The sequence below is a fragment of the Falco naumanni genome, chromosome 5 (assembly GCF_017639655.2).
Source record: "Falco naumanni isolate bFalNau1 chromosome 5, bFalNau1.pat, whole genome shotgun sequence".
Lineage (NCBI taxonomy): Eukaryota > Metazoa > Chordata > Aves > Falconiformes > Falconidae > Falco > Falco naumanni.
Window position 1 is genome coordinate 2,375,469 of NC_054058.1, and position 24,257 is coordinate 2,399,725.

A 24,257-nucleotide genomic window follows, 5' to 3' on the forward strand; every position below is an offset into this window, starting at 1 on the left:
TGCAGTTGTTATTTGCTTTCACAATTAAAGGTCCATACATAGTTAGATCTGGGTTTACTTTCACTTGTCTCTTTTCAGTATTTTTTTTCTGTGCTAGATTATAGGAGCTGTTCCTGAGAAGTAGTCTGCATTCTTTAATGCTTTTTCAGTAGACCTTTTATTTCTAGCCGGCCGCAATGGCAACCAGAAAGGAGTTTTTGCACAGATAATACAGTTATGTAGCTTAAAATAATCTAAATGAGAGCTGTCAGAGACTCTCCATCCTCAGATACACAGTAACGCCCTTTCCTTTGGGTCAGGTTTATGCGATTTAAAAGTAACACATCCCAAGAGGGGATTTGCCTTTGCTGGAGCAGCTTGCCAGATGGGCCACCACACAATCACACGGGCACTAGCGCAAGCACGGGAGGTGAGGCATGATGACAGCTAACTTCAAGCTGCGGTGGACCGGCACCCTCAGAAGCCCTGGGGGCCATCTCAACTACAAAGAGCTGTCTCAGTCTGCTCAGTGGGACACCAGCAGCACATGGAAGCTCTCCAGCTCTGGAAGCCACTGTCCCACTGTCCATCTCCCAGTAAGGCTGACAACTCGGCAGTGCCAGCAGGGAGCCGTCGATGAGCACGTGGGTACATCCTGGGCAGGATCTCTGCAGTGGCCCATGCCTTCTGCAGCGGGCCAGCTGCTCCCCGGTACCCCAGCTCCATCCGCCTCTCCTGCGGGAAGGGGATAGCTATGTCCCTTCCCACCAGGTTTTATCAGCAATGCCAGTCTCACCTCCTCCACAGCCAGCCAGCGTCCTGCAAGAATCCAAGAGGCCCTCGCGGACTGTTTTTGCAATGGTTTTGCCTACAGCTATCTCACAGGGAGCTGTGCTAGAACAGTCCTCCCCCCCCACCCCCCCACCCCGACAGATAATTAGGGGTCTCACGGAGGGGAGGCAGGGTAAGGTTACACTCCCCACCTGGGGAGACAGATTTATCATAGCCCTTTCTAATGAAAACAGACATTTTACCCCTGCTCAGAAACTTGCAAAATTTGGCCTGTGCTGGGGAAAACTTGCAGCTATATGGTAGAGATCCCTTCGAACAAAAAAAGGCTCGAGGAGGAAGTGAGGTGTCGGGGTCGCCAGAGACAAGAAGGAAAAGCTAAGCCTGATGATGTGTTGGTGGTGATGTTTTCGCACAGGCCACCTGCTAAGACCTGAGAGTATCCTTATCTATGGGAGGAAAAGCGAGCGCTCTGTCTCCTTTCGCCATAGACCAGACCTGAACCTTACAGATGTGCAGAAAAAAAGTGGCTGCATCATAGACTTCATTGGTGTCACATGTAACAAACCTTGGAATCGAGGAAGTTTACCAGACGATGCGATGCCTTTTGGCCACACTGCATCAGATTTCAGTGCTGAAAGCAAGTCACACAGCTCAGTTAACGGTAAGAGATCGGAATAAAAACATGAGTTTAGTTACAATTCGTGTTTTACACTTCAAAATCTACTTCTTGCATAACAACTGCTATGAAACAGAGGAGTGAGCTAGTTTTCAAGCTATACCAGACATTGGATTTTTCAGGGGCAAGAGTCTATTCAGATGTTTCAAACGAGGCCAGTAAGGAATTATTTGGTCTGGCTTCCAGTTTAGGTTGCAATGGGAAGCATAACCGGTTCATAACATGCATGACAAAAAAGGTGCACAGGGATGCAAAACCTGTGACGTTATAAAGGTGCTCCCAGTTTGAGTCCTGAATAAGAAACCTCCATCTAGAAGAGTTCAGGCTGCTCCACCAGCTTCCTCCTGCGCGCCGACTGCCCTCCCGCCTAGGCGGCTGTGGCCGTGGGGCAGGCCTGAGCACCAAGCTGATGCATTTCCCACCGGACTTTCCGTGTGCTTGACTGCTTGCAGGCAAACTTGGCTCCGATGCAGAATCCCGCTCGCGGTGACCGTCCTAGTGGGAGATCGCACAGCAAGTGAAGGCCCCTCACAGCCTTGCTGCTTGGTTTTCATCTCCCGGCCCGTGATTCACAGCCACAAACGTGGCTCCCCCGGGCTCCCCAGGGCCTCCTTCCCGCACCACGCTTGCCGCCGGCAGGCCTGCTCTGGGAGCAGGGGCGGTAGGAATCGGGATGGGGAGCTGCGGCGCTGGGCGCTGGTGCTCGGCTCTGATCTACCTGTACCTGCCCCAGCCCCACCCGGGCCAACCCAGCACCACCTCCACGGAGCAGCAAGCGGGGGCCTCGAAACCACAAGATTATTAAAAATTAATTCAAAAAATAACAAAAATTAGTTCTAAAATTAAAAAGTTATTTTTTTAATAACGGGTTAAACATATTTTAAAATTTAATTTAAAATTAAAAAAAAAATAATTCAATTATAAAGGGGGGTTTTGATAACACATTGGGAGATTCTTTACTGATAATGTACTTGTTTCCCGAGGGGGCAGCCAGGGGGGTGGGAGACCCCTCGGCAGGGCGAGGCGGGGTGGCAGCTCGTGGCCGTGGGGAGCTGCGGGGGCTCCCGTGGGAGGGAGCGGGGGCGGCGGAGGGGGGCGGGGAAGCGGCGGAGGGGGCGCGGGGGCGGCTGAGGGGGGCGCTGGGGCGGCGGAGGGGGCGCGGGGGGCGGCGGAGGGGGGGCGCGGGCGGGGCGGAGGGGGGCGCGGGGGGCGGCGGAGGGGGCGCGGGGGCGGCTGAGGGGGCGCGGGCGGGGCGGGGCGCACACCCGCGCCCGGCCACCAGGCGGCGCCGCCGTCCCCATGGCAACGCGCGCCCGCCGCTGGCCGCCATCTTGGGAGCGGCGGCCGCGCCATGTTGTGGGCGGTCTGTGCGCGCCGCCATGGCGGTGGCCCCGGCTGGCGGGAGCGGCGGGATGGTGCCGGTGTTCCCGGGGCTCTACGTGGGCGGCGCGGAGTCGTGTTCGTCCCCGGAGGCGCTGGCTGCGGCGGGGGTGGTGGCGGTGCTGACGGTGGACGCCGAGGAGCCGCCGGCGGTGCCGGGGGTGCGGGCCATGCACGTCCGGGCGCGGGACGAGCCCGGCGCCGACCTGCTGAGCCGCCTGGATGAGTGCGCGGCCTTCCTCGGCGCGGCGCGGGCGGGCGGCGGCGCGGCCCTCGTCCGCTGGTGAGCGCCGGGGCGGGGGGGGGGGGCGGCGGGCCCGGGCCGCGCTCCTGACGGCCGGCCTCTCCCCTCCTTGCCTTGCAGCCAGGCCGGGCTGAGCCGCAGCGTGGCCGTGGCCGCCGCCTACCTCATGAAGACGGAGGGGCTCGGCTGGGAGGAGGCCTACGCCGCCGTCCGCGCCGCCAAGCCCGACGCCGAGTGGGTGCCCCGGCCCCCCGCCCCCGCTCCCCGGCCGGCCTGCCGCCCCCCCTCACGCCGCTCTCCTCTCGCCCCCGGCGCAGGGTGAACCCCGGCTTCCAGGCGCAGCTGAAGCTCTACGAGGCGATGGGCTGCGCCGTGGACCGCAGCAGCGCGCTGTACCGGCGGTACCGGCTGCGGAGCCTCGCGGAGCGCGACCCCGGTGCGTGGGGCCGCCGGCGGCGCCGCCCTTCCCGCGGCGGGCACGGCAGGGAGGCCGCTGGCTCGGCGGGGACGGGTGTCTGACCCCCCGAGTTAGCCAGCTGGTTTCGTACTTGGCTAGATGTTAAAACTGGGCGCAAAGTTTAGGCCGAGCTGAGTCTCTGAAGTTGTTAAGGGACAAATGAAGGGGCTTCTGATCAAGGGAGTCAGCCTTGGAAGGATGGGAAACGAAGACTGGATGGTGGAAACACCCTTATCTGAAGTTAGGCAGAAAGAAGCCTCCAGGTGAGGAGGTTCTGGCCGTGATTTAGTGTTTAGCTATGTGTTAAAGAAAGCTGTGCACAAAGTTTAGGTCAAACTGACTCTCTAAAGTTGTTAAAAGTGACGAATGAAGGGATTTCTAACCAAGAGAGTCAGCCTTGGGAAGGGTGGGAAACAAAGAACGGATGGTGAAAAGAACACCGTTATCCAAGGTATGCAGAAAGAAGCCTCCAGGTGAGCAAGTTCTGGCTGTGATTTAGAGTTTAGCTATACGTTAAAGAAAGCTGTGCACAAAGATAAGGCCAAGCTGACCATCTGAAGTTGTTAAAAGTAATAAACAAAGGGACTTCTAACCAAAGGAGTCAGCCTTGGGAAGGGCTGGGTCCTGGGAGCATCAGCCTTGAGCCTGGGGTGGGTGCTTGGAGTGAAGGCTGGGGCAGTCTCCCGAGGAGGGAGGTCCCGGGGGGAGCACAGAAGGCCCGTGTCAGAGGTGGCTGGCTTTGAGTATTGCCCTCAAAGCAGCCGAGCCTGGAGTTGGCTAGGCTGACGTTCACGTTGTGTTGGCCCTAAAGAATTTCAGCTTATCAGCTGGGGAAAAAGAGTGTCTCTGAGAGATGCCTCAGAAATAAGAGCTATAAGGAACTGTTCTCGTTGGCAAGATGCAGAAATGGTAAGGGTCAATTTGATACATTGCCTGATTTTTATGTATCTGGCTAAGCAATCTTAACATCCTCTAAAAAGAAGTTGACAAAGCTTAAAAAATAACAAATGCAAAACTGAGAAAAAGTTGAAGTCAAGCTATGAAGTAAACTTTCAATTTGCCAAAGGCTGGCTGTAGTAGGTATGCGTGCATATGTGCAATTTTATAATAATCATCATAATAATCCATAGCTTTTTTACAAAATCTTAGTGTTGCGTATTCAGCATGGCAGTGCTGTCTCCCCTTACATGTCGTTCTCCTTAGCAGTTCCCATTTGTAACTTTCTGTATCATGTGCACTAAAAGACTGGCAGAACTGTTCTAACAACTCCTCTGCCTTTGCTTTCAGTTTAAGTAAGAATATAACACAAAATGCAACTGTTCTACCATTGCTAAGGCCAGAGTCTAGATCCCAGTTCCTTTCAGTAAGCAAATCCCAATCTTAGGTGTGGCGGGATGAGGCTCTTTCATGTTTAGCTTATCTAATGGAATTGGTGAGTGGACAAGTGAATGCGAAGAAGGTGGCTTCTGCGTGCTGTGACTGGGGCAGCGGCGCCGTGCTGTCTTGTCCTACAGAAATGCTGCATGGCTGCGTTGATCCGATTCACAACTTGTTACTTACCCCTCTGCAGACCTTCAAGACTTGCCCCGAGAAATCTTTGCTGTTGATCCAACCATTCTGTGTCAAACTCCAAACACAGAGGTTCTCTACAGGTGCAGGAAATGCAGGTACTGAACTTTCTGTATTTCTCCATAAAATGTCATCTTGAAATTGACTCAAGAGAAAAAATAGCCTGTGTAAATCAATGGGTGTGTCATTATCGTCAGGACAGAGATGAGCTCTTGCCTAAGTTTCCATACCATGCATGCCACAAAAAAATCAGGCTAATAAATGAAATAAACCACTTTTTGTTTCTTGGAGTTGTGCAGCACTTGTGCAGCCTAACCTGCCACGTTCTACAGGCAGGTATAATTCTGCTGGGCTCTGTGAAGTTGCTTGCTCTGGAACCATAACATCCGTTTTTGACAATTAGTTTTTCCAGAAGAACCTTCTGGTAGATTGTGGGGTTTGCTGCATTTTAACTGCCTTTTACGGATTGCTTAGAGTGACATTGAGTAATCCTCCTATTTCCTAGGTGTAGGTTTCTTCAAGTATATAAGCATAAAGTTTTAGTAGGCAGGAATTGTTTAAAAATAGATCTGTATGAAGACAGCATACAGCTGTGGGGCAGAGCCCGACTACGCACGTCGCTTGTTTGTTTGTTAAGAGGCGACCCTGAAGGGAGTCAGCGCCTGGTGACCTAGACCGCATTAGGAAAAATGTAGGATTTGTAGTTGACCAACTGCTTAATTACTTTTTGTCACAAGGTACATGTCCCTGTTTCTATCGTCTGTAGGTTTCCCCAGTAAAAAACCCAATTATTTTACTTCTTTTTTCCCCCTATGTCATGGAGAGCAGGCGCGCTCTGTTCCGTAGTTCCAGCATTTTGTCCCACACGGAAGGAAGCGGACCAGCAGCCTTTGCCCACAAGAGGGTAACGGACTCAGCGCAGCTTTGTGTCGACGGCCGTGACAAGTGTACTTCTTACTTCATTGAGCCCGTGCAGTGGATGGAGCCAGCGCTGCTCGGAGTAATGGAAGGACAGGTGAAGGGGAGCGTGAGCTTTATTTTTAGGTTTTTTTTTTTCAGTGTGGTTTTTTTTCAGAGGCAGAACAAACTGTTTCTGTTCCCTGCTGTGAAAGTCCTAAGTCTCCCAGCCTTTCTGGCATGGATTTTACAGCTTATGAAGATTCTTAAATGTTAAATATCCTTTTTATAAGGAAATGAGCTGGTGGTCTTGTTGGACTGAGAGCACTAGCCAGGGTGTTGGACAGGGTTTATCTGCTGTTTGGTTTTGGTATGAGAAAAGTTTGTGGGACTTCCAAAACCTGTTGTGGTGTCAGGCTGATTGAGGCTTTCTGGAGACTGGCAAAACTGTCCTGGAACCGTGCTGGGTCTGAGCAGCTGCATTTCCACAGCCTCCCTTCGCCAGCGCAGCTGCCTGCTACCCGCCAGGGCTGAGCAGCCATGCCAGTTCAGCCTTCTTGCCTGTTCTTCAGCCCATTTCCCTTCTGTGAAGCGTTGCAGTGTAGGTTGCCACCATTTAATGTACCACCATGTAAGTACATTTTAAATAGACCCACATCTGCGTGTGCCTTAGACTGGGTCATCTCCTTTTCTTGCAGCTCCTGTGTCCCAAGTGCACGTCGAAGCTGGGCTCCTTCAGCTGGCAGGGCGAGCAGTGTTCCTGCGGCCGCTGGGTGACGCCTGCCTTCCAGATCCACAAAAGTCGAGTGGATGAAGTGAAGTCGCTTGCCAGTCGGTAACTTCCAAACTGCCAAAACCTGAACTCATCACTTCTCTCTGGATTTCTCGAGCTCCACAGAGCCAGGAACGAGCTTGTGACTTCCTTTGTAATGTGGTGGAATTCGTTGAACATCTGCTCTATTCGAGCTTGCTGTGTCTCATATACATAAAACAGCAAAACACATCCTTCATGCAGGGATTACAGTGGTCAAATATGTACAAAAATGCCTGAGTGTGGTGGTTTTAGTATATTCTCACTTCATCTGTTGCTATTTACAGACGGTCTCAACTCCTTATTTAAAAGGAATGCGAACACGTTACTTCCAGGCTGGGGGAAGCAGTGCTGCTTCTGATCCCAAAGTGCCACCAGTTTGTCCAAAACAAGCAGCTGAGATTTTCGGAGGTATATTGCACAACACGAGGTACGCAGCAGGGAAATATGTTAAGGCTTAGCAAAGTGCCATGAATACAATTATAAACGTTGAGTTTGCCTGCATGGCAGCTACTAGCAGGGAAAAACAAGTTTACATTTATACTTCTATTACAAAAAAAGTAGTCCTGAAAGTATCTACCCCAAGATTATTTACTGCGTTACAACTCTTTCAAGTAATAGGTCTGAGATTATGCAAGCTGTACTGGAATGGGAGAACTGAAGCTTCCTACCAAATTGCTGCTTACAGGTTTATGGAAATCCCTACAATGATGAAGTAAGATTTTAAGCAAGCTGCGAGGTTTCCTGGATTGTGTGCTGCGTACACCCCTGCAACACAGGTTTGGTTTGACATAAGAAAATAGGACACATAAGACCTACTTTAAATCGATTTTATTTTCATTGACTTCAACATTTTTTTTAATTATTTTTTTTACACAATTTCCAGCAACATACATTATGAAATATACAAGATAAAGTAGGTGGTGGGGTTCTGCCATCTTTTAATTCCTCCCACAGTTGTGGAGGGAGGACTTGCAGGACACAGTGAACATCAGAATCTCAACACTGAAAACAGACACAAACCAAAAAAAGACAAAAATATATATGAAACTGTTTGAACTGGTCACACTTCAGGGCCAGGTACAGCACAATAAATATTAGAACTGCATTATCTTAGACATTTTCTGTAAAGTTTATAACATCCTCTATTTCAAGAGATAAGAACATCTGGTTTCTAGCATGAAATGCTACATAGTACAGTGGTGAAGGGTACGAATGATGAGGAATCCAGCAAGAGCTTGGATAGTGACTATTCATTCACACATGCTCATTGGTAAAATAAGCAGCATACACCAAAAATTCAGTGAGCTGTAAACTTAAACCATTCGCTACCAGAGTATCAGCTGGAAGGAGCAGCTCCTTTGGGAGAATTAATGCCTTAAAAGTTTCAGCCAGGCGCTCCCCTGACAAACACTGAGTTGATACCGTAATGGAAGTGGCAGCATTTGGTCCGTAGCGCGAGACCCCTTTACATCACTACTGTTCAAAGCCGGCAGCCACGGAACTACTCGGTGCAGAGTCACCGCTTACAGCCACAGCACCACGGCGGCGGCACCCCAGCGGCACTGCTCCGTGCCCGTACCAGCGCGGCAGGCAGCAGCTGGAGCCCCGCTGGGCACAGTGCACTGGATGGCACCTGCCACGAGCGAGAGGGAGGGACTGCGGAGGATGCCAGCGCTTCTCTCGCTCTGCAGCAATGATATGAGTGCTGGGCTCCGGCAGTCCGATAGGAAGGCTGCTCTGCTAACTCCTCATCCCACGCTCGTTTTGCCAGTAAACAAGCCCAAGACACAGCAGTTTCTGCTGCCTGACAAGTGTGCTTCCAGAGCAGAACACCAGAGTCACGGGTTTCTCCTGCATCGCACACAACGAGGCAGGAGTAAATAATTTTTTTCATTTATCGACCTTCCCCCTGTTCATCCCCCGCCCCCAGCCCCCAGTTTAGCATCATACATTCCTCTCGCAGGAGAGCTGGGGACCTTCTGTGCCAGCGCCAGCCAGGCCCCGTGGGCACAGGTGGAGGAGGAAGGCCAAGCACACGCTCTTCTTTCCTTGGCGTGATCTGGGCATTGCCCTGGGAGGCAGCCGCGCCGGCGGGCAGAGCACCGCCGAGGAAGGACTGTGTTCCTCCTCCAGTCCGCACACGTGGCGTCACCCTAACTCGCCATCTACACCCTGCAGTACACAGCAGCAGGCACAGGCTTCACAAACTAACACAGCCGCATGTCAGGACATTTTACGGGGTGAGTGGGAGGCAAGAAGGTAAAATTCTGCTGGAAGCTGAGCACTATGGCTTTGACTTTAGCTAATGCCGAGTGCAACAGTCCTATCGGTATTAAGTAGGAAAATAAAATTCTATTTCTCCAGTGTACCAAAGTATACTGGTTGCTTGTATGTGCTCATCTTCTAGTTAGTCCCTTCTTGGACAACTCCAAAACTACCACGTTTCAACACCAACAGACTCAGCTGAGGACTGCAGAAGGGACAGAGCAGTGAGGAATTTTTGGTTGTATCAACATGTTATCAGAATATGGTCAAGCATTCAGCTGGAGAACAGGGAGTGCCATGTCACGATAGTCACTTAGCAAAGTGCCAGGTGTAAATGCCCTTACCGCTGCCAGCTCAGAACGTACCGTGTGACTGCGTTCAGGTCTGCACCTCCTCTGCCAGCTGGTACAGCTCAGCTGGTTACATCCCAAGGTGAAAGACCAGCAACCAAGAGAGCTGGGAGAGGCAAGGTGAAGTTTTTCCCACCCTAGAAATGTACAACAGCATTTCCTCACTCAGCCAGGCACATTCACACATCACTCACCACTTCAGACACATGAAGCAACAGCAAACACAAACCAAGAGGAATGTTTTGTAAGGACACTCTGAGTATGAACAGGGAAAACACAGGGCTATTTATCAACTCAAGTACTGTTGCATCATTCTTGTAAGGTAGGGAAGCAGAGGAGTTGAGATGAGGAATTGAGAGGACAAACTGGAGTGGTCACAGAGGTCGAGTCTAGTCTTCCAGACTGCGAAATGCATTCTGCATATCCTCAAACAGCTGAGCATAGTCCGCCTTGATTTTTGTTTCACCATCTTTGACAGGGTCCTGAAAGATAACAGCAAACAAACAGATCTGTCAGGAAAAGCCTCGGGTACTTAAGACAGCCCTGCTCTGCCAGTGCTGTGATTGCTCAGCCTCAGGATTAACGCTGGCTGACTGCAGAGCACTGCAGCTCCGTCTTCGCCTCCTGTCTGTCTCGCCAACAGCCGCAAGGTTTAAATCTCATCCTGCTTCCATGGTCAGCGAGCAGGCAGGATGGATACTGGACAGAGGAGTTCCCAGCCCGGCCCTGAGCAGTGGTTACTTTATTGAAAGGCAACTGATTTGGAGAGGATTCAGTAATACTGAGGGTCTAACTAGTTCATGCTGTGCGATTCAAGAGCTGCAGCAATTAACACCAGCTCCTACCTCCAAACCAAATGGAGTAAGGATCTCCGTGGCTCTGAAATGCTCTGCTCTACTTTTTGGGGTGCATCCCCTCCAAGCGCAAGAGTTAGTTTGCCATCACTCTGAGGTCGCTCAGTTCCAATTAAAGTCTTACCGTGCAGTCATAACGAGCTCAAAATCATCTCTGCACAGCTTCATTTTCTCAGAGTACTTTTAATGAAAGACAAGGGCAAAAACCTTAACTATCCGCTTTTCTCTGAGGCTGCGAGGCCTTCCCTGCAAGAAGCATTAACTGCCAGGCTGTGAAATCTGTTCAGTGTCTTCACCGTTGCCCTCACAGCACTACGCTCCTCTGGGTCAGTGCAGCTCTCGGGAAACACAGAGGATCTGTGTGTGGCTGCACTACTTCTTCGCTGTCTCTCCAAAGCCCACAGACCACAGGAGGCAGGACATTTAAATTCCCATGCCTTTTAGACTGACCCAAGAAATAGGAATATGAGGAAAAGCTTTGAGGGTGACAGAGCACTGGCACAGACTGCCCAGAGAGGCTGTGGGGTCTCCTTCTCTGGAGACGCTTAAAACTCGCCTGGACGCGACTGTGCAACCTGCTGGAGGTGACCCTGCTTCAGCAGGGGCCGGACTAGATGAGCTCCTGAGGCCCCCTCCAACCCTGACCATCCTGTGCTTCTGTGAAATACAATTCTTACATCATAACTATGACTGTATTAGAGGGCCAGCTCCACTTCACGTGTATTCACCCTCCAAATTCCCTTTTTCAGCGCTGCTGTCCACCACTCTGCCGTGTGCCAGATGTCTTCTGGCGGCCAGGTTTTGTAGGAAGCGTGCTACTTCCCCTGTCTCTATAAAATCAGCTCTCAAAAACCTCACGTCCTCAAGTGTATCTTCTTATGTTCTTGGTGCTTTGAGAATATATACCAGGGATCTGCTTACTGCAGAAACAAGCCAGTCCCCTGCAGAAGCAGAATACACTGGCACACCAGAACACTTAATTTTACACGTAAGTTTATCTTACAGTACTTGTTCTTGAAAAATTTGCAATATTGGCTTAAAGAGTTATATTTGACTCTTATGAAGCATTGTACTTCAGAGAGAATATTCCTTAGCTACTTTAACATCAGCCAGCATCCCCAGTTTCTGTCCTACCAGTAACTGCTACACCAGCACGCTCTGGATGAGTTTTAGGAAAGCTGTACCCTAAGACGACAGCTACTGGAGTCACCCAGGGCAGGTGCCCCAAGCCACTTGTTCTCTTTTTAGCCCGTGTTGAACTTACTCGTCCCTTCCTCTCCTCCTGGTTACCGCCCTCAGGTCCTGAGCCAAACACAGGGCACATCACTTATTACTGCAGCAGATGAGCATTTCTTTCCTTAACTTCCTTTTAAAATAGCTTGATAAACATTTCTACCATTCACTTTTTAGCACATTCCTGGATTTATGCTTAGGGCTGCTTTTATCTGCTAACAGTTTCCTGAGAACACGTTATAATTTTATATTTTTTAAACTGAATTTTATCACAAAAACCCCCAAACAAACAGGAAAGGAGCTTGTACTATTACATGAATATATCTAACGTAAAGGATACTGAAGTTGGGGTTGCCAAGGCTCTGCAGCCAGCACAGCCTGACTAGATTTCTGTCCCGACTGTTCCTGCGCTCACAAACTAAAACCAGTTATAAAAGTGTATTGAAAAAGATTTGCAAACAGTCTCCGTTCACAGACCTTTATCTAAGGCAACTGTGAGCACCTTTGAGAAACAGCCTTTCAGAGGCACCGAGAGCTCACGAAAGCAGCGCAAGTTCCTTGCGAACATACCTTGAACTTCATGGAGGTAAGTCTGTAGAGGATTTCACTCATGTTCTCTCGGATGATGGACCACGTGATCTTATTGTCACTCTGGGCTGTGGTTTCTACAGCACGGCGTGCCATGTCATAAAACGCAATCATATTGGAAAGCATTCCCACTGTTTTATAGAAAGGGCAGAACCTGCCGGAACAGAGAAGGACCCGTCAGGCACCTTGGACAAGTTACCAGGACCAGCCTTTGCGACAACTCTCGGTTCTCACCTGACAGAAAGAGCGCCAGCCTGCTTTACTCCAGGTGTTTTTACATACTATCAAAGGACACTGCCTCTGACAGGTCCCGCATTTTTAAACCCAGGCAAGCCACAGGCTAAGGCAGCCATCCTGAAGTGCGGTTTCTGAAGCAGCACTCAAACGCTGGGCAAAATAGGAGAGCAGGAGCCATCGCTGCACCAGCCCCGCCTTTCAATCTGTGCCAACACTCAGGAGAAAGGGCAAACACCAGAGCAAGCCAGCGGAATTCCTCCTTCCTACTTTGTCCATCACGGGAGCAGGCTTCCTCCAAGCCGCCAGGGATGACCCGACAGCTCTGCAAGTGTCTTTGCTCACAGGAAAGGGAGTGTTTCTGTGCCGAAAGCACTGCGCTCCCAAAAAGCTCCTTTTTTAACAGGTAGATGGCTGCCACAGAAGATACCTCATTACTAGTTACACTGCACCGTGCTGCTTGCAGTGCTTCCCCGTCACATACACGCGTGCCTGCCCTAGTAACCTAACCAAAGGCACACACCGTTACAGAATGACGTACAGCTAAATTTTTAGTGAAGTATTCCAGATCTCTCGATCTGCCTGGGCTGGGGAGTGAGATGAAGTACAGAAAGCCCCTTGACAGGCTGTTAAAACACACGGATAGGAGGGAAAGAAGCAAAGGCTGGGATAAGAAACACTGCACTAGGGAAAAGATCCAGGAAGTATTTTTGATGGATCAAACTTAAGAATTATGCAGCAGTAACTGAAAGCAGATTCTTGCAGTCCTGGAATAAACCAGGAAGGCTTTGGATGCTGTCTGGGAAAATGAAGTGGTCCTCTCCTCCTCCCCGGGAAGACCAGAGGACACACTACTGCAGAGATACTGGCTAACCAAATAAGGACGAGAGCCTGAGAAACTCAGAGGGTGTGACTGCATGCGGAAGAGGTCTGCACGCCTTGGGGAAGGCAACGTGAACACACGGTTTGATGGCCTACCTAAGTGCAGTTCTTCCATTCATTTATGGCAGGTAAAATTAATTTCTGCACTGGTCGGTTTCCAAATAAAACAGCTGTCTGAATGCAGGCTACACAGGACTAAAAGGGCAGAGCGGCCAGTCACAACTCACCTGTCGTAAGGCGTATAACCATTCTGTTGCAAAAAGTCATCTTTTATCAGCTTGGCAACCTCCAAGGTAATTTTATCTGTTTCTGCCAAGGAAGCCTAGAAAAGCAAGGTACACTGTTGGTTTAGTACTGAAGTCCATGAGATGTGGTGTGTCCTGGATGAGAACTGTTACCTTTCAGTACCCCATTTTCTTCCCACCCTCTTAAGATGGCTCCCAGCAGAATTCTGCCTTCTGGGCATTTCTCATTCCCTGCTATAGAACAGCCAATTTAATTGATTGCCAAATTAAGATGGGTGAAACAGCCAATAATTTAAGTCCATCTGATGATAAAACAATGGAAAGGAAGTTTCCTTTAAGATAATGAGAAAACCACCACACACAGAAAGCGCACACAGCTTTGTTATGAGGTACACTGAAACATCACCTTCCTACATAAAGAGACAAATTCATTTTTACCTTCCTCAATCTGTATGTGTCCACAGAAAAAAGACTAGATCTCGGCATGCTAGATTATTAACTTATCTCAATGATCTGAGACTAGCCTCCACAGGTACCGATGGCCTTTCCCTGTCCGGCATTCAGGAGAAGCAAAGGAGGCGATGCCAGTGCCTGCCATGCTCTGCAGGACAGCCACAACCCGCTGCGCACCGCTGCCGAGGGCACCGCAGGGCGCTCCTCTCCGCCTTCACTGGCCTTCTGCTAAAGGGGACAGATCGAGTTTTTATACCCCAGCTTGCTTTCTACACAGGAAGCTTGGACCTTCTTTCACAAGGAGGCAAACAGAATTCAGAGCTAAAAAATAATACAACAAATGTCTGATTGTTTTTCCGCTATTCCTCCTTTGCAAAAGTTTGTTGCAGTTGTTGGCAAGCCCTGATTGAAAGCAACTGTTAAAGAGAACATCTTTGAGAACAAGGTCACCAGTTCCAGTATTTCTACCATGGGAATAACGCCTGGTTACAAGCACTGGCTTATCAATATCCCTTCCACACCAAGGAACGGATTCTACCCTGCTCTGTAAACTAGTCTTTTAGATGGTGGTTTTGTAACTAGAAAACTGCAGAAGGCCCCAAAATCATGGTTCCTCTTCCTCAAGGGCACATCTAGAGAAGAGAGCTCTGCTAGGCAAGACCTGGTGAAAGGCCTCATCTTGGCTGAGCTACATCAGTGCCTAGGGAGAGCACCAGCAGCAAGCCTCCTCCAAAGAACTAGTTAATACATGTTACCACACTGCTGCTACCACCTTGGAAATCGGCGCAGCTCATCCAGACATCACGGGATTAAACTCCTGTCAAGTACGTGCTAGGCACCTTTCAATCTTCATATTCACAGTGCTAAGCTGAAACACTGTTTTCACTGGGTCCTTTTTGAGAGCTCCCAAGGGAAATGTTCCTGTCCAAGCTCAGCTTTCCCTCCAAAACAGTGAAGTGAATGAAGGAAATTAAAGAATGCCTGTGAAATGGAGCCACGTGTCATGTCACGGGTTTCCACAGAGAAACCAGGTAATCACCAGTTTTTAGAAAAAGCAGACATCACTTCTGTTTCCACAGGCCAGCTTATAAATGCCAACACCTCTGTTCTGCAGCTGGCAACACGGTTTCTAATAAACTGTAACCCTTCAGATGGCTTCAACAGTGAAGATCAGTTTGTATCATTCTCTTACAAAGATTATTTCCAACAGGGTACTGGTTTAAGTTGCAGCAAAGGGCATTTCAGCAGGACTACAACACTGAAGCAAGTGAAGTTTCTTAACTTCAGCGTTAGATGCTCTGCAATCTAATTTACATGGGGAAAGCAGCATCAAGCCAAGGTTTATCAAATCTAAAAAAGTATGTGTCACTAGAAGTCAAACAACATGTAAGAAAGCTGAAATAAAGCACAGTTAAAGGCAGGAGAGTCTGACCTCTCCCAGTGACCATTTGCCCTTTTTGCACAATGCAGTATCCATCCAGGCTGGTCTTACGACATGGTCAAAGGCCTGCACTAGAGTAGGGAAATGGAGGATGGCTCACCGACACCACATTTCCTCACAGCTGGTTGCTCACCTTCCCCACAAGCTGCACTATCTCTGCAAGGTCCTCTTCCTCCTGTAGGATCTCTTTGGCCTTTGTCCTGAGAGGGACAAACTCTGTAAAATGCTTGTCGTAGTACTCGTCCAGGGCACGTGTGTATTTGCTGTAACTGATCAGCCAGTTGACAGAGGGGAAGTGCTTGCGTTGTGCCAGCTTCTTATCCAGGCCCCAGAAAACCTGTCAGAAGCCAGAAGGATCAATCAGTGTTCTAAATCAAAAATGAACTGAAATAATTGAAGGCAATTAAACCAAACCCAATACAGAACACAAGTCTGAGCAAACGCAACGTGGAAAAGGCTATCACAAATGAAAGCCCAAGAGAGAAGAGACAAGCCTTCCTTATGTTAGTTTAACTATAGCAGTTACTTTCAAATATACTTCTCAAAAAAAGTGATGCATCCTTTAAGCTGAGTTCAGACTTAGTCAGCTTGAGACTCCTCATGAGGGAGAAAGCACGCCGTACCAAAGACAGTGCCAACACCGGAGTCTAATTAAGTGGAGACCTGCTAGATGTAACTCCTTTTCCCAAACCAGGGCTGCAATCGGTTGCAAGATACTCTGCTGCTCTGAGGATTCTTTTGTGATTTCAACGCACCTATTAGGAGTGGTTCACTTTCCGTCTCAGCGGAGAGCAGCAGCATTTGAAGCACAGCTCAAGTGGCAGCAATCAGGAAGCACACAGATATTCCTGAGCCGTCAGCATCAGATGGAATCGCTACCTTCATTCCCTCTTCCAAAGTGATCTCAGACACATCAGTTCAGAGACCATCTCACAAGGTCACCTTCTACGCTGTCAGAGCATTTTCCAAAGCACCCTACAAAGCTGCCTGTGTCAAATCAGCGCTCTCAGGCCCCAGCCACAAATGCACTGAAGCACAATCATTTTGAGTCTAACAAAGTGGCCAAAAGAGCTGAAACGTTGGGGGACGTACCTGAACAATGCCCAGTGTAGCAGATGTGACAGGGTCAGAGAAGTCACCACCTGGGGGAGATACACTGAGCAGGAAGAGATAAGGAAAAGTTACCAGAGCTACTTTCACAGTTCAAACTGAAGTACTGGAACATACGACTGCATAGATCAGTGATCACAGAAACCAGGAAAGTCAACACCACTTCAAGTAACAGACCTCAAGCTTCTGCTGCAGAAAGTGCTTGAGGCAGACCCGCACCGGTGTCCTGTCAAGCTCACCATGAAACACAGTGATATCAGTGACTGACTGACGGCACATCAGGGTTTGATTTTAACCACTAGCTCCAGGTAGCAACTCCAGCTTGAGATTATCAAACCTATCACAACTGGAACAGATTCAGCAAGTGTGCTCGTAGGACACTGTGAAAAGCAGTGCAATGCGCAGAAAACAATATCCCAGTTTGGAATGATTTCAGATATTCACCTATACAATAACCACTTCAAATTCATTTGGGCTCGACACCCTAATATATGCTTTCCTATAGATTAAAAAATATATAATTCTTCCAACCTCAAAAGCACAATGCATTTGGATATGTGTGCTGTGGACAATGGAATTAAGCAGAGCAAAAAATGGATGCTGGGTGTTCTTGCAGATGCTAGAGGCTCGCCTGAAAATGTGTGGATGGGAAATTTACTTTGCCCACAGTATGATATACAAATCAATTTAGCCTAGGAGAATGTCTGGGGACCGCACGCTTTTCACAGCCCATCGCAGCTTGAGATTTGCTTAGAGTAGAATTACACAGAGCAGCATAAGAATCACAATTCCTTATGACCCCCAGTGCACACTGCTGCTCTGACTGCCCTGTCCCTCCTGCTCTGAGCATGGTTTGACATGCTTCTCAGTGACAGCTCTAACGACATTTTTCCCTGAGCCATTTACTCCAATGGCTGCAAGTGACTGTGATTCTGCACCTCACAGAACAACTTGTTCACATTCCTTCTTTCTGCCCCCCTTGCACAACTCAGCAGCAGTTCTGGGTGAACAGAGGCTAAATGTCTACCTACTCCTTCCCATGTTTTTAGTTCTGCAGCTGCACAGAGAGACAAGACCTTTTTGTCTGAAAAATAGGTACTTTAACATACAAAAGCGCAGAGGAAGAACTGCAGCCAACGCAAAGCAAAGAAATGCAGCACTCACGCTCCAACAATGCTGACGCTGCCTTCCCTTTCAGGATTTCCCAGACACTTCACTCTGCCAGCTCGCTCATAGAAAGAGGCTAGACGGGCACCAAGGTAGGCTGGATAACCACTGTCTGCAAACACCAACACACAGAAATGGAGTCAACGGCTCAGAGTTTAAAGGATGCATTTATATTTACAAGACTAGGTCGAGAAAAGACCACTCACCAGCTGGCATTTCAGCCAGTCGCCCTGAAATTTCTCTGAGGGCCTCAGCCCATCGGGAAGTAGAGTCTGCCATCATACTGACATGGTAGCCCATGTCTCGGAAATACTCAGACAGCGTGATTCCTAGAACAAAGACAACAGCGTGCTGCAGAATACACTTCAAAAAGGAATTCTATGCTTGTACATTGTCACTGAGATGCAAATAAGACTAAGTTTACATATTGGTGGAAACACTGAAAGTTATTCTTTCTTCCCATTACATTATGTCCTTGCTGTCTTTTTTTGCTTATTTGTTCTCACTCTCCCCATTTTTGCTTATGAATCACACTGCCTCATCTTACATTCCCATGTATTTCTTTGAAGAGACATGGCAATGTCACCAACACTACTCTTTGCCTCATGGAAACCATGAACAAAGCCTCTTCTTACTGTAAAATGTCTCCTTCCCTTTCAAACTACTAGAATACAACAGTGAGAAAAGGTCATTTTGTCTTAATTATCTGACAACTTTTCATAAGAAAGATTTTTTTAAAACAAGCCTCTAAGAGGCTGCAAAGGAAAGAAGACTAGCCTGCCAACTCAGAGAGTACTGTTCCTGCCCTGACACCATTCCTCATACACTGAGAAGTGGCTGCACTTGTCAGCAAAAAGCTGTTCACAAACCAAAGCTTACACAATTAACACATGGAAAAAAACTACAGTGCAGTCAGTTCACCTTTTAAGCAAAATTTACTCAAAATTTGGAAATTGTAATTATGTACAAGCAAGCCACATTCATTTAAGACACAACTTTGTGCAGACAAGGCCTGAAAGGGTTGACTTCTGAAACTATGCTGGTTTCTTGGTACTGACCATCTCAGGAACTGAAAATACTAGAGCATGATGGCTTGCTCTACACACACAGCCTTTTCCAGCCTCCTGTAAATCTTACCAGTATAGATAGAGGCTTCTCTGGCAGCCACAGGCATGTTGGAGGTATTTGCTACCAGAGCAGTTCTCTTCATGATACTCTCTACCTTGCCGTCAACTTCCATTGTTAACTAAAATGCAAGAAAAGGAAAAAAAACCAACACCAAAACCAGTAGTAAGGCTTTTCGTTTATTTTAGTTGTGGGTTTTTTTTTTTTACTGTCTTTTACTGTATTACTTTCCTTGTATCAGGAGCTACTCTACCAAGAGCAGAGACTAGATGAAAGATTTCAGGATACTATGCTGGTTTGCCTTCCTGACTGCACTCTGCTTAACCCTACGTACATGCCGCAGCCCCATCTCTTCTTCTGCAACCAGCAAAACCCTACTGATCCCATTCAAATGAGTACTGAGAAATCCACCGCATCAGGAAGGCTGGAAGAGCAAAAAAAATAATCTTAGCCTCCTGTTGTTAAGTCTGTTAGGAATCGGAAAGGTTCCCCCCCCCCCCCCCCCCCCCCCCCCGCATCTACACTGATGCAAGTTCACTTTTGAAAACCAGATATAAAATCCCATACATAACCCTGGTGCAGCCTAACAAGCACCTGAACAACAGGATGTGTTATCCTGACACTTGTGTAGAATTCCACTTAAAAATATGCAGAGATTTACCTTTTTCACGGCCACCTCAGCTTGACTTTCCCATCTCATAATCAACACACACATCCAAGCCTTTTACCCCTTATTTCTGACAGTGGAGTTTCAACCTAACAGTTCAGACTATCTGGCTTCTTCCCCATATTTTACAGAAGAATGTGCCACAACTAATTCACTAAAAACAGATAGGAGATTTGTTAGATCTGTTGTGTCTATTTATTTTTTTTAAACCCAGACATTTTCTACTTCCTTCAGAAGGTATTCCAAAGCTTAACGTGTCAAACTGGTATCTACTAACTGTTTGTATCACCACCCTGTAAATACAGATGCTGCATTTGCTATGCATGGTTAAGTTAGAAAAGTTAGAGACCAGAGATAGGTAAGGTGCTTATTATGATCTGAGCAAAATTACACCCTGGCATACATTTTGGCTTTATTTTAAACAAGTTAGAAGGTATACGCAAAGATTAGTCCAGATGTTTATCGAGGGGCCACTGAAATCATTCTTGAACAAGCCAAGAGGGCTTTCTGCTACTACAACCAGAACTTACAGCAGGGAGGCAAGAAGATAATTTCAAGTCACTCTACTGATACAGTATTTTATTCGGTTACAATACTAGTACAATAGCAAGTCTTCCCAAGAAGGTTTACTCTCCATGAATTCTCCATACTAACCTCAGGGAAATCTCTCAGTACTTCAGACATTTCGTTTCCTCGTTCTCCACAGCCTACATAAATGATGACATCACTGTTGGAGTACTTTGAGAGAGACTGTGAGATCACAGTCTTCCCACAACCGAATGCCCCGGGAATCGCTGTTGTACCCCCTTGTACACACCTGAGTAAAGAAACAGGACTCTGATTTGCAAAGAACTCAAAACCAGTTCTCCCATCTTAGAATGTTTTCCAATAAAACTCCTTAATTAAAAGCAGAGTGACAGAAGTCACATCCAGCGTTCTGGGTGAGAAGCACAGAGGTATTTCACAAAACCAGAAGACTGAGGGAATAAACTATCCTTTTCTTCTACTGCCCTTGGAGTACATGAGTTACGCTGGTACAACAGCTAAACTTTCAGGCTTGAAATGTAGCAGTTTTCACAGCTGGAAGCACCAAAGGAATGCAAATACTAAGGAAAGAACCGCACTTAGCTGTGCATTGTAAGAATAAGCAACACAATGTTTTAAGGCCAAAATTACTGAATTCAGCGTCTTGGAAGTTAGCTGCTTAAATAAGTATTTTGTGTTAAAGTGCAATAGTTTTCATAAGGGTGACCCCAAAATCATTGGGAACTATATATCCTCAAGACCATGGAGAAAGATCCTACTTATACATTCAAATGGAGCATCAAGCTTGAAAGTTCTAGCCTTTCTGTACATTTGGCATGATCATGTTAAGTTTATGCATTAATCTAGAAAAGAATAAAAAAGCACTAGAGCTATCTTTTTAAACTTATCTTCCTTTTTCCACTAGTAGGTTCTCCTGCCAAATATAGAAATATGAGGAAATCAGCTAAACATTGTTTGAGATTATGCTGTGATATACAGTAAAAGCTTGGGGTCTGCCTGCCCTTAAAAAAAAAAAAATAAATGGTCTCCTCCCACAAGAGATTTCTTACACACTAGAAGACAAAAGGTAGTACTTACGGGAAGAGGGCATCCAGGACCCGTTGGCCAGTTAATAAAGGGTGATTGGCTGGTAACTTCTCAGTAACAGGACGGACTTGACGCACAGGCCAGACCTGGACCATAGTGAACTTCTCCTTCACACCTTCAAACTCCAACTCTAAGACGACATCCTAACAGACAGCACCAGACAGCTGAAGTAAGCAAACAGCTGCACACTGGACCAGCATGCAAATTCTCATCTCAACTACTCTGCACAACTAGGTTTTTGATAGCACCACCATTTCTCAGAACCTCAATACACCATCATCCCTTCCCAAGGGAAAGCTCTTTCCCATATTTACAGTGCTACTGGGGGGGGGAAGCACAAGGTGAAGCTTCAATTAGGAATATGCTTTTGAAGAGCAACTGAATTTTACATATTCATAAAATACTGTTGGTCCCCACAGAGGTCAGCGAGCTTGGCACACTGAAGTGCCATTGGGAACGGATGTATATTTATCCATCTATCTACACATACATAGAACGCAACCGCACAAGATAATTGTGTAATCCCTGCCGGCAGGGTAGCAGAAGCAATCGTTAACTCTGACACCTTGTCGCATGAAAACACTTTCTAGTTGGCATCATGCAGAAGAGAAAGAGTACATCAGCCTTATGAAAGAGACATGGAATATACCAGAAACTGCTGCTGGGGGACTTACTGAGGTGTCGTAGTTTCCTGGTGGAGCAATGTATGTAACTGTACCCCTGTTCCGTGGGGGCAGCATGATTTTGTGTTTGATAAGGGAGTTTTCATTCACCACACCATAAATATCTCCGCCAGTGATGTGGCTGCCAACCTGAAATCAGAACAGGTCTATTAGTCATAAGTGAGAACTCCAGTTTTAAAAAAGAACCTTGACAAAGAACTGTATAAAGTAACTATAGCTATTAAGTCTAGCACTGTGATTACTCCCTTTACAAATGCGTTGTTACAGCACAGTAGCCCATTTACATAACTCATTACACTAACAGCACATCACTAGCAACACTATCTGGGTTCAGGTGCCTTGCAAGGCTCAGACAGTAGCAATTACTGACTGATGCAAGGAATTTTCCTTGTTTCTTTTATACCTCTCAGCTTAACGCGTTAAGTAGAGAAATGCTAACCTACAAGGTTGGAAAAAGATGCTGCCAAGGGCTAAAGCTGTGACATTTTCCAGCTCTAAGGCTACCTTCACCATTTGTGGAATACATGCTGCAGTCATTCTTTTGGCTCAGGTAACACCTGCTACTGCTTAGTGCAGCTCCACTAGCTTCTTGACAGTTTTGCAAATACATAAAACCTTAAGTTTCTCATATGCAGCGGCCACACACAGTAAATCACATCAGTTAAGTTTTGATGAACCCCATCCAGTCTCATACATCACGACCAGCTCCTAGTATTCCTTTCCACAAACCTCAGACCAATGTTAACCGTAGCTCCCAGCAGTCACAGCACCGGCACTCTGCTCCAGCCCTAAACTTTCGGGGCAGAGGAGCAGAAAGGAAGATGGGCTTGTCAGAACATACCCGCAGATTTTTGGAAGGTGTGAAGTCCCATTTGACATCTCGGCTCAAAGCTGACACGTTGACACCTCTAGGGATATAGATACTTTTGGTCAGAGTGCTGATGTCCGAGAGAGGCCTCTGGATACCATCAAAAATAGCTCCCATAATGCCAGGCCCTAGTTCCACTGACAGGGGTTTGCCAGTACGGAGTACAGGGTCTCCTACAGAGACACCAGCTAAAGATTTGCTGAGGAAAAGTTCATCCAGAGAAAGGGTGAGAAACAGGGCAGAAGGCATCACACTCGCACTGTCGTACCTTTAAACCACCTTTCTGACTTTAAGGCAATATTTTTATTACTATATCACACATCATCATTTGATAAGCATGTAGGCTTTATACTACACTCAAGCTGAAATTCCTAAAGCAACAAAGTTGCTCATCCTCCAGAGATGCACAGGAGGTGTAAATAATTCTGCTTTACAATCATTAGTTCAAGTCAACTGTATGGATGAGTTCACTGGAGTGCCAAGCAGCAGGATGACAAAATCTTAGGCATTTCTTAAATCTTCAAACCTAGAAAACAGGTCTGATTGTTTAAATCAGAGAATATTATGAAATATTTAATTTTTTGCTTTGGAATTTGTTAGGGAGCACAACTGTTTAGACCTTGAGCCTCGCACAGCCTTTCTGACAACAGTCTAACTTCAAAGGGAGTTTGTCCAAGACCAGCATTATTTCCCTCCCCTCTGGTATCAAGTTGTCAGTCTATGCACTATCTGAGCAAAGATGCACAATGGACTTCTCCGCAAAGGGCCCGCAGTTTGGCAAAAGGCCCTGCTAGAATACAAAAGAAAACCCCAAAACCCTATGCAAGACTCAAGAAGTTAAACACAAGTTGACTTCACAGAGCCCTAGGATGCAACCCTCTCATCAGAAACCTACGAGTAAACTATACTCAAACTTCTTCCATGTACTGATGGAAGGCTATTAGATATTACAATGATGATGCCACCTAAAATGATAAATTATTAGGTACAGTCAGGAGTTAGTCACCAGTTCAACATCCAGCTCCTCAGAACAAAGCTTTGGGAGCCAGCACAGGCTTTTTCCTAGCCTGTACAGATACACAGAGCCAACTCTTAAGGTTAAAAGAATATCTGACAAAAAGGTCTCGCTTCAACTTCTATGACTTCTTTACTGGTATTCTATCATATATGTGTAATAGAAAATACATTTTAAGCTGACTAGATTTTAGAATACAGGCTGTGTCCTAGCTGGACCAAGATTCTGTAAGCAGACTGCAGAAGCAAAAATGTAATTATTACGTCTGGCAAAATACTCTGCCCAGAAGGCGGCATCCTGCCTACTTTACATTTCCCATTTAAGTGTTGTACAAGCATAGTTTTCAAAAGCAAAGAAAAAAACACAACAAATACTGCTTGGTAGTTTTGCCATTTATGGTTGACATTTGTCAAACAACTTCCTTACAAAGCTCTAATATTTAAATTAAAATAAATTTTCAATTCTAAGGTACACACTATTTGATTTCTACTTAATATATATTAAAAAAAAAAGTCTCCTTGGTACACAGCCAAGCAAGACAAGATTTACCTAAAACCATCGGAATTTACAAAAGACGTGCAGAACCGATATCCCGCTGGCACCAGAAGTATCAAGTCAGCTTTGTCCATTGTCTTCA

General features: G+C 47.1%; 2 protein-coding genes across 4 annotated transcripts in view; one reads left to right on the forward strand and one right to left on the reverse strand.

Annotated features, from left to right (window-relative positions):
• The first annotated feature begins 2,784 nt into the window (after positions 1-2,784).
• On the forward strand, positions 2,785-7,032 carry DUSP12 (dual specificity phosphatase 12). 2 transcript variants are annotated; one of them, XM_040594369.1, is made up of 6 exons: positions 2,785-3,110; positions 3,192-3,305; positions 3,389-3,507; positions 5,099-5,195; positions 5,926-6,112; positions 6,693-7,032. In XM_040594369.1, the coding sequence occupies exons 1-6, from the start codon at positions 2,827-2,829 to the stop codon at positions 6,831-6,833; spliced, it is 942 nt and encodes a 313-aa protein (XP_040450303.1). In that variant the 5' UTR covers positions 2,785-2,826; the 3' UTR covers positions 6,834-7,032. The 2 variants fall into 2 exon arrangements, with proteins under 2 accessions (XP_040450303.1, XP_040450304.1); XM_040594370.1 differs by lacking the exon at positions 3,192-3,305 and having other exon boundaries at positions 2,786-3,110.
• A 589-nt stretch (positions 7,033-7,621) lies between these two features.
• Positions 7,622-24,257, reverse strand: part of ATP6V1A (ATPase H+ transporting V1 subunit A) — a 31,498-nt gene continuing 14,862 nt past the window's right edge. For both annotated transcript variants that reach the window (XM_040594366.1, XM_040594367.1), the window contains exons 4-15: positions 22,579-22,793; positions 21,729-21,866; positions 21,046-21,197; positions 20,077-20,239; positions 18,768-18,876; positions 17,837-17,959; positions 17,628-17,742; positions 16,446-16,509; positions 15,487-15,690; positions 13,442-13,536; positions 12,081-12,252; positions 7,622-9,905 (exon numbers count right to left, since the gene is read on the reverse strand). In XM_040594366.1, the coding sequence (XP_040450300.1) occupies positions 9,813-9,905; positions 12,081-12,252; positions 13,442-13,536; positions 15,487-15,690; positions 16,446-16,509; positions 17,628-17,742; positions 17,837-17,959; positions 18,768-18,876; positions 20,077-20,239; positions 21,046-21,197; positions 21,729-21,866; positions 22,579-22,793 (1,643 nt within the window). In that variant the 3' untranslated portion in view covers positions 7,622-9,812. The remainder of the gene's footprint in view (positions 9,906-12,080; positions 12,253-13,441; positions 13,537-15,486; positions 15,691-16,445; positions 16,510-17,627; positions 17,743-17,836; positions 17,960-18,767; positions 18,877-20,076; positions 20,240-21,045; positions 21,198-21,728; positions 21,867-22,578; positions 22,794-24,257) is intronic.